Raw genomic sequence first — 12,691 nt, 5'->3', positions numbered from 1 at the left:
AGGCATCTACTGTAGAATTTATATATTGCACCGTTCCATCATTTATGATAGGAACTTTACTTGTTGTAATGAATGGGTCATAAGTGTTAAAAGTATCGAAATCAATGACTTTTTTAGTTTTTCCATCGTCAATGACTAAATTGTTACCTTCCACTGTTAAAGTTGAGTTTTCATTTACTAGTTCATGTGCTCTTCTTGCTTCATTTGTTTCATACGCATATGCAGCAATAGTCATATTTTAATGAGAATAAAATGTTGTTCTATTTACAAAGTACAGACCCGAATGAATACGGGACAGTAAAACTACAAACAAACTTAGGTCTTCAGAATGAAGCACTTGCTTTCAGAGTTGTTGACTTCAATACTATCGCAACTTTTGTCATAATAGATGAAACAGATTTCATAGAGATTGAAATAGATGACAAAAGAAGTGTTATAACATTTCCTAACAGAGCCGAGTACAGAATAGATAAAATTGCTGGAGTCATAGATACTCTCATAAATGAAGAAACTATTGACAACATAGATGTCGAACTCTCTTCTGAGGGAACATTGAAGTTCAGTTATGCGAAGGAGTTTAAGATAACACGAATGAGTCATAGAGTTCAATTGCTTCTGGGAGCATACCATATGACATTTCCTTTGAAAAGTGTTGACAAAACGATTGAGATGAAATCTGTTCCATACGTATGTTATGGTAATTGTTTATACATTGAGTCTAAAATAGCTAATGTCACAGGCATTTCAGGAGTTAATAGTAAAGGTTCAGTAGAATATAAATCCTTCTGTTATGCAGTCAATTCAATGTTCATTCCAAACGTTCCTGTCATAGCAACTCATTTAGGTAAATGGGTTCGCATTAGTCCTCATAATTTGAAAGACATGCAATTCAGACTTGTTGACTTTCAAGGAGAGCCTGTAGAACTGAAGGCACCAGTGCGAATGACTGTTGAAGTTGACTTTTTAGAAAATATTAAATGCAACAGCTTACAAGAGAACTCAGAGCTAAAAATATAAAGTATGAATGTTATGTATTAGGTCATGAACTTTGGTTGTTGCTGTTTGATGAAACAAATGAGTTAGTTATGTCAGTCAAGAGAACAGAAAAATATTGTGTTAGTGAAAACTGCACCAAGTCAATAAGATTAGGTTTGCATTATGAAGATGAGTTCGATACTGTTGAAGAAGTTTTGGATAGATATTACAAATTGCTAACTTGAAATTTTTGACTGACGGCGCAAAGCGCCAAGACCGAAGGTCCTGACTGCTTTAATTTACTAAAACATATTTCAAACAAAGCTTATATTCTGTTGAAAGTTTTGTATATTCATTCGAATATTTATACTTAAACTCAACTCCTATAGTTCCTGGTGTTTCAATGATGCGGATGTTACCTATTTTCATGAATAGTGGAGTTTGACCACAGCATTCGATTTCAGGGTCGAGATAGTCAATGACACATTGCTTTCCTGTTATTCGTGATATAACATTTTCAAGGTCCTCCTTTGTTAGAATTATTTGGTTCTTGCTTATAAGATTTGTCAAAAGCTTCTTATCGTCTTTGAGTAAAATTGTTTGGTATAACTGAAGAAGGTAATGGTCTACGTTATCTGAAGGATTTGTTTGAACATTTGTGTAAGGGTTGTCGTTGGCTTCTCTTGAAAGAATTTGGTCCAGTGGTGGATACTCTAACTTAACATCTGATGTAGCGTTAGCGTTTGAAGCTGAGTTTAAATTCACCGACTTAAGTTCTGGTTCTTTTTCTTTCAAACACTCTGAACTATAGTTCTTTATGACAATATTGTTTGTCGTTCGTGAGTCAACATTTGATGTTGGTTCAATTGGAACATTAACGGCACCAGCTAAGATGGATTTGCTTCTCATTTCATATAGAATAAAAACCTTTTATATGTATGAAATGAACAATATACTCGACAAGGGTTTGAATGTAAAGCTAACGAATGAAAATATTGTTGAATTCACTGAGACAGGTGCTGTGTATAAAGATGTAGAACTACTGAACAAAAGAGCTAAGGGAAGAAGCAGGAACATGAACAAAGGGTGGAAGCCTATAAAAATTTATGTCAATGATGGCTCAGGAGGTTCAAACATAAAGTATGCAGAAAGTTATAGAGTTTATGCTCTCAAAGGTGAAAAGCCTTCATTTAAGAACAACTATTCTAACGCATATCCTCAAAAGCTAACGGATGGGGAAGTGGATGATATGAATGACAGCAAAAATATTAACAGAAATGGCGACAGAGATGCATGGAATTTGTTTACCATCAGTCAATTGAAGGTTAAACTTTAAAACAATGTTGGTCGTTCCCATGGAATATTTTTGACTTTAATGGTATTAGTCATGATATGAATCTCAAGGTATGAACGAGGAGAGATGAGAGACTTATATGCTTCCCAAATTTCTTCAAAAGGTAATGTTATACCTGACTGTTTCCAAATGAGTTCAATATCATAGCGTGAGAAACCTTGAAAGATAACGAAGTCAGTTATGAGACGTTTTATGTTTAAAGCTAAAAGCCTCCATGTTTGCATAAGTATTGCTACAGTTAAATGGTAATGTCTGACTTTAGTTATGATGTTAGCTAATGGTGAGTCTGGTTTTGACACTAAACCTTTTCCGGCGAAGTCGTCACAAACTAATAAAGTGTTTGATGGATATTTTTTGAAGGGGTATTTTGAAAGTTTTGACAGAATGTAGTTTGTAAGTCGTTTCATATTGTATACTCCTGAGTACTGACGTAAGTGGCGTTTGTCAATAATTCTTTCCATCTCCTCAGAAGTCTTTTGCATTCCTGGCTGTATGAACTCTACGATGGCATAATATTTCCTCTTACGTCGAATGTAACGTTGAAGAAATTCAATGAGTTCACTGTCTGGAACTTTAACGACAGAGGCTTGAACTTTTGACATAAATGTTTTCGCTGTTGAGTCCATAGAGTCTGAAGTTGCTGATATAATGATTTGGTCATAATATGAGTCATTTCCTAAACGTTCTGTTATGAGTATATGACGAATGAGGTTAAATGTCTTACCTGAACCCATCTTTCCACAATAGAAATACACACCATTTGAACAGAATTCATAATCTTTGCTGAAAGGAAGAATAAGAGAAGAGTTAAGTTTGTCTGTAGTTTCATTCATGTCTTCATCTACATCATGTATTAAATGCTTCATTTTATCTCCATTAAAAATGCAAGTCAGAAATATTCAGAACATAGCACCGAGTCTAACTGACAAGAGTATAAAGATATACTATGAACACGTTATGATGAAACCAACCAAAATTCAAGAAAGTCAGTATACTTATGAATATCCAAGACACTGGGTAGAGTATGTAGGAGGTGAGAAAGCTATTGAAATCAGACAGGTTCGAAGTATTCCAGCAGGAAGAACAATATTATTGAAGAACTTTAATGTTTTGAGATATAATGATGAAACAAAGAAGCAAGATAGTTTCCCTGTTGCTGTGTATGTGAACCTAGACACAGGAGATGACATGAAAGTTTTTAACACAAAGCTTCAAACGGTAGTGAGAGAACAACTTACTGCGGAAGGACATCCATTACCTTCAGAAGTTACCATAGCATATAATTTTGAAACAAACTCAATAGATTTTAAAGTCGTCTCTGCAAAGAAGTCAGGATTTACATTTAATGAAGCAGATGTCTATTCGAATGAAAACTTCAAAGCTATTGCATGGTTAGATAATGACGATTGCTTTAAGAAAATCTTTAAATTCAGTGACTCAAAGATGTCAATAGATGACCTTCGTGGAATGTTACCATCGACGTTTACAGTTGAAGGTTCAGCAGGATTGCTTACAAGATTGTCAATTGGTGGCATTTGGTCTCGTGAGAACATTGTTATAAAATCCAGTATAAGTGAATTTGCTGAAGAATCTATATTATGTCTTTCAAACTATATGTATTCGCCGCCGAAGCATTATAGTATAACAAACTTTGTCAGTAAGTTTAACATAAGACTTGTCGAACCTTCTTCAATGAAAGATGTTGTGCTACCTAAAGATGGAAAGGATGGACTCATTATTGAAATGATTTTAATAGCATATTAAATGAGCTTGTTCTTGAAGGTCATTCATGATGAAATAACTGTTGTAGAAGATGTTAGCAATTGTTCAGACATTTTGAAGCGTATAGATGATATAAGAAAGAAGTTAGATAGACCGCAAAGCGGTGAGGGCGAAGCCCGTGAGAACGCTTATGTTTCATTGACTTTCTCCAGTAACGAGAACTTTTATGAGATAATATTGAAGAGAGATGATTTTAATATGGTGTAAATGGTAGCTTGGGCAGCTTTAGGCGCAATGGGAACAAAAGCATTAGCATTTGGAGCAAAAGCACTTGGAGCTTATGACGCAGTAAATAAAATGAGTGGAGGAAGGGTTTCAAAGACATTAGATGCAAATAAAGGAAAGATTGGAGGCTGGGTTGCAAAGAAGTTAAGATTAAATAAAATAGGGCTCATAAATAAAGCATCCAATTTGGTTGCGACTGAGTCAGAAAATGCTTTAGGAAAGGACGATGAGTTTGCAAAACACGCAAAAGACTTTAATGACCAGATGAAAGGTGAAACAATGCATTTAAATAGAGTCGATGGAACTAAAGAAAATGTTTCTTCTCCACCAGCGGTTTATCCATACGGACCTTATGGAATGTATGGAAACCCTTATGAACGACCATTTGACCCATTGACTGGTGGAAGTAATTGGTATCATTATGGACGAAGAAGAAAGACAGTCAAGTTGGAGACAGACGTGAAGAAAGCAACTAAAAAGAAACCAAGGAAGAGAGTTATAAAGCAATGAATTCAACAGGGTGAAAAAAGAGGTGAAAAAAGAGGTGAGATCTCACCACTTCACCTAAATTTATTTTTGTGCTATGTTTTCATACGTGTGAGGGTGGTGATATCATTAATTTTTATTTTATTTTTAAAATTATTTTTAAGTTTATTTTTATATAAATGACGAAAACTATTGAGATAACAAACTACAACGGTCATGAGTTCAAGAATTTGTTCTTCGTTCCTCGTGAAAATACATTCTATCAGATACGAGGGAGAAAGGGTAAAGTTAGTTTGAGCGTTTATGAAGGAATGAAGAATGGAAAGTTTATACAAGCATACGATACAAACGGTAAACGTGTTTCATTAGCTTTGTCAAAACTTACTAACATTTATTTTGACAGTGACTTTGACTCTGACGATTGGAGCGACAGCAGCGATACTGAAGAATATGAAGTATTGTGTGAAGCACAGCAATGGGAAGAGTTGCAATACTTTTGTAAGTGAGAACGTTTATTTTTTACAGTAGTGAAGTCGTTTGTGAAAACGTTAGTGAGGTGAAGTGGTTGGTGGCTTTGTAAATATTTAAGGTTAAGTTAGTGTTGTCGTTTGTGTTGTAAAATATACGTTAACGGTTTCGTAAAGTGTCAAATTCACATATAATGGGTAAGGAGGCGCGCAGTGCCTCAGTACGCATGATATGTATATTAATTGCAATTATTATCTAGCATATCCTTGACAGTTTGAACGTTAAAGATTGTTACAGGATATTTGTCATTGAGTGTGGTAGACTTATCACAGTTGTTAATTGCATCTCCAAGTTTGGAAAATAATCTAATTTTTGTAATATCGACGTGCAGCGTTGGATCATAAGGTTGCAAAAAGATTAACTTATTGGGGAAAATTAATAACGTTCTGAGGTTTTTGCCTATATGAACGACGTCCGCGATGAAGATAATCTTAAGATCTTGGAATTTTGCACTTTTAAGGACTTCTACTAATCCATCAAAGCCAGTAACTAGGCTGTACCAATGGTGAAAGAATATCTGATAAACAAAATCGTAAGATTTGTCACCATCAGTTGTAAAAACTGGAACATTCAGTGTTTTCTGAACTGTAGCAATGTAATCCAAGATTTCACTCATAATTCCAGATGCAAGACCATTTGTATGTTGTATTATATGCAAACATATTGATGGACCTTTGCAATCTAATGGCATCAAATATAATGCAAATAAGTCCTCGATTTGATCGTCATGGCCGGACTTCTTCCATAATTTGCCTGTGATTGCATCTATTCCAATGCAAAAATGGCATTGTTCACGTAATTCCTCATCTGTATATGGATATAATTCCCTGAATCTGAGGAATACTGGGAGTGAAGATGATTTTGAAAGCAAAAGTTCCTTCCATGCTGCAATATCTTTACCAAAGACTCGAAATAGAGTTGCTTTTGATGGCAACATAAGTTTCTGTCTTGCCAACAAATATTCTGAGGGTTGTTGGCAATACAACATAAAGGCAAATTGAAGTGTCTCCGCATAGTATCGTCGGCTCTTTGAGTTTGGAAAATTTAAATTATATAACATGTTATTAATGATAACACACGTTAATTTATCTGCAAACGGAGGGTACTTAAATAATGGGGTATAATCATCTAATAATATTTCGCTTAAACTCAAGGATTCATCACCATTTGTTTCATCTTCATCTTGATCATCAGAATCATCTTCATTGTCATTGAGAGTTTCAAGATCTGCCTTTTCTGCTTCTTGTTCTAATTCGTCTGCAGTTCCATCTTGTATTTTTCTTTGTTCATTGATTTTTTTCATTTGCAGAGATCTTTGATAGCTTAGAGCACGGTTTTTGGAAGCTGCAATCATTGATTTAATAGTATTCTCTTGTAATAGTTTTGATTGATTGGGACTTGTTTGATAATCTGCGATATTATTATAAATAACACCAGGAAGTTTTTCTTTAATAAGCTTTTCAAGCTTCTTAAATGTGGCAATATCTACACATGATAAATTAATTTCTATCTTCTCACTGTTCATAATGATTTGTGGGAAAATGATTAAGTGGCCGAACACTTAAAGCATTTCTTTTTCGTTTTATATCAAAACAGATTTAGATAGCTTAAAACAATATAGTTTACTCATAAATACATCTTGATAATTCACTTCTTCAATTTTCATAATCTTATATCCTGACCTATATCCTCTTATAAACCATATTTCTACTGAGATCTTCTTAAAGCATCTTTTTATCCCTATCTACGCCTCGAAACCCTATTTTTCCGGCGGAATATGAATCTTCGGGTCTCGCTGATTCGATTTCTGCAGTCAGATCGTAAAAATACCACTACATAGCCTGATAATCTCAATTTAAGTTCCTTAATTTTTTTGAAAAAAAAAATTAAAACTCCCTTATCAAACATCATGCTCATTTTTACGAATTTCATTTTTCCTTTAAGTTTAAAATATACGCTTTTTAGCATGTTTATAATACATTTTCAATTTACATTTACATTTTTATTTTTGAATTGTTTATTTATATTTCCGTTTGAACAATAATATTTATTGAAAATTGTGAGAGAAACGGATATAATAAAAAAACACCATACAACAAAATTCACTTTTTTTCATACTTACGCGGATCACTCCTTTTCGGCCCAATATGCCGGAAAGTGAATTTTGTTGTATGGTGTTTTTTATTATATCCGTTTCTCTCACAATTTTCAATAAATATTATTGTTCAAACGGAAATATAAATAAACAATTCAAAAATAAAAAATGTAAATGTAAATTATATAAATTTTCATAAATATTATTGTTCAAAATATAAATAAACAATTCTAAAAAGTAAATTGAAAATGTATTATAAACATGCTAAAAAGCGTATATTTTAAACTTAAAGGAAAAATGAAATTCGTAAAAATGAGCATGATGTTTGATAAGGGAGTTTTAATTTTTTTTTCAAAAAAATTAAGGAACTTAAATTGAGATTATCAGGCTATGTAGTGGGTATTTTTACGATCTGACTGCAGAAATCGAATCAGCGAGACCCGAAGATTCATATTCCGCCGGAAAAATAGGGTTTCGAGGCGTAGATAGGGATAAAAAGATGCTTTAAGAAGATCTCAGTAGAAATATGGTTTATAAGAGGATATAGGTCAGGATATAAGATTATGAAAATTGAAGAAGTGAATTATCAAGATGTATTTATGAGTAAACTATATTGTTTTAAGCTATCTAAATCTGTTTTGATATAAATTAAAGCGTATACTTATGCAAAATGCGAAATTTAAATTAATACTTTTTTTTGCTATTTGGACACAAAGCTAACAATCCATCCAATAAATGACGTATACCTAGCGAGATGAAGCATTTTAACATGAAAGACAAGAAAATCTGATTACTTGTGTTGAAAGTTTCTGTATTTCGTCTTCTTCCAAACACAGCGTTCAGATGCAGAAGAAAATGCAGCCGTAATGACGCAAAAAGACACTAAAATAAATTGGAGAATTTCTGTAAAGTTTTTACTGAGCTTTGTTATTGAACCCGAATTTGTTGCTGAGTGACAGGATATTAAATCTACGACATTCATGAGTAATTGTTATCAATTTGTCAATAAATTATGTTGAAGATGGTTTAAATGTCTTCGAAGGCATGAAATTAGATCCTAAATCTGTTTGAGTTAATAAAAGAGAACAAATGTTGAAAGAGTTGTCATATTGCCTACAAAATTTTCAAACATTTGCATTGAGACAATGTGAAAAAATGATGTCCAAAATACCTTTACTAAAATATTTTTAATTTGAATCATAACAAGGAAAAACAATAATGGCAGAATAAGAAAAAAAAACAAAGATGTTATGATTTGAACAGTTGCCTTTTAGATTCAAAAAGAGCATAGTGTTCCTATCCACTACACTACCTTCCTTTCCTATAAAAAGCTGAATAATTAGTATTTAATGAATTCTCCAGCTTGGGGATTTGCAGCTTTTCCAAAATCTGTTATGATAGTTCTATATAGCAATTGATATATAATATGTTTTTTATAATCAAATAATTTTTTAGTCCAGATGAATTTTTTACAATTTCAAAGTCTTTCCATTCTACTAACACTCTTCACATCCATATTCTTTACCATATATGTAATATAACGCCTTATTTTAATTCCCATGTTTACGATTTATTTGTCGAAAAACTGTCTTGCCCATTAACATCTCGGAAAAATTTTCGACTTTTTGAATGGCCGTTTTCAAGATCTCAAAAACTGTGGGATATTTTTTACAAAGCTAATCGACATTTATTTACCACATATATGTACTATACAATGCACCTGGTTTCATCGAATTTTTACCGTCAGTTTTCTCGTGAGACTACCTTTGTTTATTCAAATATAAAACAAAGATGAAGTAATTACAGTTATCATAAACTTTATGAATAACTCTGTAATTGGTTCAGATTTTCGTAAAAATATTTTTATTAATATCGATAAGAATACGTTTACCTACTATCACAACATATCGATAAACAAGAGTAGAGTGATTTTTATCATCGAAACTTTTTAAAAGCTGTAAGCTGGAAGGAAAAATCTTGTTTTTTCTGAGTTAGTTGTAGAACTATTGATGCACGAGTTATCATTGTGATGTAGAAGGATGTCAATGTACTGACTGAAGGATATGAAGTGAATTGAATTTCATTGCATTTCAATTTGATCAAAATTTGTTGAAATGACATGAATGTGTCAACATCTGTATCACTCTCTTTCACTCCTTCCCTATTCTTTCGAGAACGAAGCTAGCTCAGCTTTCGCTGAGCGAATTGACACTTTTGATGTCCTAAACGTACATGCTCTCAAATTTATCGAAAAAATTATACCACCTAAACTAGTATATTCTTATTTTAAATGTAATAAACAGAAATTCATCAAAAGTGACAGCTCTCAATTTTTTGACATTTGTAAATTCTAAATTGAATGAGAAAAATGAAATAATACTAAGCATAATACAATATTCTAGATTTAATTATAATTAGGAAAAAGTTGGTTTTGAGAGTACTTTTCATAGGCATATAGAATGAAATCTTCTGAAAAATAATATCACATAAACTCATATTATTTTCTAATATATAACTATTTTATATAAAAATCAAATTCAATGATCTTAAAAGCGAAGGATAAACCTCAAAATTTACGAATATAATGAGTGGGAATATAATGCTTATCTATCATAAAACCATATGAAATATCAATTTTTGCTTTACGCCTAATTTTTGACGACAATTAGCAAAAAATGTTAAATGTTAACACTCAGTCCATTTGAATATGAAAAATAAAATTGACTTTGATTAAATGTTTTTATTTATCATGCAATTCTTCTTGCGACCAAAGATTTGAATAAAAGTTCAAAAAATAAGATAGCTTAAAAAATAATATACGGTAGTGTTTACTAATAGATGAATAGTATATAAATTCTATTAAAATGGATTTGATCCAAAAAAATATAAAACCAAAAATAATTGTTATAATTTAAATGAAGAAGTAATTTAAAACGATTTTATTTATGATCAAATTTTATATATTTTTTTGGATCAAATCCATTTTAATAGAATTTATATACTATTCATCTATTAGTAAACACTACCGTATATTATTTTTTAAGCTATCTTATTTTTTGAACTTTTATTCAAATCTTTGGTCGCAAGAAGAATTGCATGATAAATAAAAACCTTTAATCAAAGTCAATTTTATTTTTCATATTCAAATGGACTGAGTGTTAACATTTAACATTTTTGCTAATTGTCGTCAAAAATTAGGCGTAAAGCAAAAATTGATATTTCATATGGTTTTATGATAGATAAGCATTATATTCCCACTCATTATATTCGTAAATTTTGAGGTTTATCCTTCGCTTTTAAGATCATTGAATTTGATTTTTATATAAAATATTTATATATTAGAAAATAATATGAGTTTATGTGATATTATTTTTCAGAAGATTTTGTGTTCTTCTTCAAAATTTTATTTTTTTATTAAAAAGAATCTTTACAAAATATACATTTACTTTAATTAATATTTAAAAACGTGCTCTATCAAAAGTTCCAAAAATTCAATATTTTAGCTTTTCTGAGGTGTCACTTTTGATGAATTTCTGTTTACAACAATATTATCCTTAGAATCCACACTAGAATATATTTAAATCAACTTTTAAAAAGTTCGAATCCTGCGCGTCTCACTTTTTAAATTTTCGAAAAGGAAAATTATATTCTCCTAAAATGAAAACAATTTTCCGAATTGACATCCTTATGGTGAGTTAACATACGCAACAGTTTTGAAAAAGTTCCATATTCTTATCAAAATGTTACAATTTTCAAACAAATTTCAAGAAATACTCTCAAAAAAGCATTCAAAGAAATCGGTGGTACACCAAAAATTAAAAGTGGTCCTCCACAAGAGGAATTAACTCCAGAGTCTCATCACACTTTTCAATGCTCGATTTTTAAAAACTGTTTAAAAATGGAGCTTATATTGAAATAGTGTAGAGACTAAAAATTACCACAGACTATTTCAGAGGATTGAGTTGCCACTCAATCCTCTGAAAAGTCTGAGGTAATTTGCAAAATTTAATTTTGAAGGTTCAGAATTCTTATGAAAATTACAAATGTGGGGTTCAAAAATTGTATTGGACTCTCAATATGAATCCAAAACAATTTCAAATCAGTTACAATGCAGTTATTAAGGCAGCAAAATTTCTGGGAATTTACAAAGAAAAAGATAAAAGTAATCCAAAAGCATATTATGTGGATTATGAAGCAATTCTTCCAAATACAATCTGGCATGTGGATATTCATTTTTTGAAAGAACCAGAAACTTTACCGGTTTATGGAATAATTGATGACAAAAGTCGTTATTTGTTAGCATTGAAATTGCTTCGTAACAAAAGTTCAACAGAAACTTCAAAAGTGGCAATTGCAACAGTTCAAAAATATGGAGCACCTTTCTGTTTCTGGTCAGATAACGGTAAAGAAAATGAGGGAGAGTTCACAAAATTTTTGAGTACTTATGACATTCAAATCAGAAAATCAGCTCCATACATGCCACGTCAAAATGGCAAAATTGAACGCCTCTGGCCATCACTGGACAAAAATGCTCCAAAGTCTTCAGAATTTGAGAGCATCAATCAGGAATTGGAAGAATTCAGGCAAAAATACAATGACATGCCACATGGCGCTCATCCAAAAATTGGAGTTCGACCATACACTCCAAGAGAGGTTTACAACAAATTTAAGAAATGGACCAAGGATGATAAACCGCTCTGGAAAAAATGTGTTAATAAGCAGTGGGAAGTTGAAGAGATTCCAAACTATTGAAATATTCTATATTTTTTTCAAAAATTCTCATTCAAATTTGAATTTGGTTTTCAAAATTATGAATAAACATTAGAGATACTTCCAAGCTTAGCAAATTGGCATTTAGATACTATACACACACAAGCATCGAGATTGAACGTTCTAGTCATTATGTTGACTCTGCCCATGTTATGTAAGAAGAATGGGATGTTGTCTTTACAACCAAGAGCAACATCAGTGTCTGAACAAGAATGTAACAGAACTTAAGAAATATAAAGTCGTACAAGTTGGCATGAAGATGTTAGATGCTTGGGATATCTTATTGTCAAGTCTAGAAGATTTTTCAGTTCGCAGGTATAAAAGTTCATACACCTCTCAAAACTCTATATCTACTTTCATGATATAAATATGAAACAGTAGAATGGAAAGAAATATTATAGAAGCTGTGGTTAGACATGTCAAAAATTATATGCAATGGAAACGAAAAGGTTATAGTATTCTAATGTTGTTTGCAA

The 12,691-nt window shown here is 31.7% G+C and overlaps 6 protein-coding genes across 6 annotated transcripts, besides 7 other annotated features; 3 read left to right on the top strand and 3 right to left on the bottom strand.

The window, feature by feature from the left end:
- Positions 1 to 5,532: part of a mobile genetic element that runs on past the window's edge.
- Positions 65 to 235, bottom strand: TVAGG3_0313280 (organellar and viral DNA polymerase type B; the record flags this gene model as incomplete). Its single annotated transcript, XM_051229924.1, has 1 exon — positions 65 to 235. A coding segment is annotated over one exon (171 nt), but the record flags the coding sequence as incomplete, so codon positions are not given.
- On the top strand, positions 592 to 1,017 carry TVAGG3_0313270 (uncharacterized protein; the record flags this gene model as incomplete). The annotated part of the gene is made up of 1 exon (XM_051229923.1): positions 592 to 1,017. The coding sequence occupies one exon, from the start codon at positions 592 to 594 to the stop codon at positions 1,015 to 1,017; it is 426 nt and encodes a 141-aa protein (XP_051099653.1).
- On the bottom strand, positions 1,270 to 1,884 carry TVAGG3_0313260 (uncharacterized protein; the record flags this gene model as incomplete). Its single annotated transcript, XM_051229922.1, has 1 exon — positions 1,270 to 1,884. One exon carries the CDS (start codon positions 1,882 to 1,884, stop codon positions 1,270 to 1,272), a length of 615 nt encoding a protein of 204 aa, XP_051099652.1.
- Positions 4,319 to 4,846, top strand: TVAGG3_0313250 (protein of unknown function, DUF4107 family; the record flags this gene model as incomplete). The annotated part of the gene is made up of 1 exon (XM_051229921.1): positions 4,319 to 4,846. One exon carries the CDS (start codon positions 4,319 to 4,321, stop codon positions 4,844 to 4,846), a length of 528 nt encoding a protein of 175 aa, XP_051099651.1.
- Positions 5,002 to 5,328, top strand: TVAGG3_0313240 (uncharacterized protein; the record flags this gene model as incomplete). Its single annotated transcript, XM_001282495.1, has 1 exon — positions 5,002 to 5,328. One exon carries the CDS (start codon positions 5,002 to 5,004, stop codon positions 5,326 to 5,328), a length of 327 nt encoding a protein of 108 aa, XP_001282496.1.
- Positions 5,329 to 5,532: a terminal%2Cinverted (terminal inverted repeat of Maverick-1A transposon ID:TVAGG3_0313230).
- Positions 5,533 to 6,285: 753 nt separating this feature from the next.
- TVAGG3_0313220 (uncharacterized protein) lies at positions 6,286 to 6,875 on the bottom strand (the record flags this gene model as incomplete). The annotated part of the gene is made up of 1 exon (XM_051229920.1): positions 6,286 to 6,875. A coding segment is annotated over one exon (590 nt), but the record flags the coding sequence as incomplete, so codon positions are not given.
- A 2,863-nt stretch (positions 6,876 to 9,738) lies between these two features.
- Positions 9,739 to 9,775: a mobile genetic element.
- Positions 9,739 to 9,775: a terminal%2Cinverted (terminal inverted repeat of Banshee-A3 transposon ID:TVAGG3_0313210).
- Positions 9,776 to 10,952: 1,177 nt separating this feature from the next.
- Positions 10,953 to 10,990: a mobile genetic element.
- Positions 10,953 to 10,990: a terminal%2Cinverted (terminal inverted repeat of Banshee-A3 transposon ID:TVAGG3_0313200).
- A 1,306-nt stretch (positions 10,991 to 12,296) lies between these two features.
- Positions 12,297 to 12,691: part of a mobile genetic element that runs on past the window's edge.

This window comes from Trichomonas vaginalis, chromosome V (assembly GCF_026262505.1).
Source record: "Trichomonas vaginalis G3 chromosome V, whole genome shotgun sequence".
Taxonomy (NCBI): Eukaryota; Parabasalia; order Trichomonadida; family Trichomonadidae; genus Trichomonas; species Trichomonas vaginalis.
This window is presented reverse-complemented; position numbering and strand designations above follow the sequence as displayed.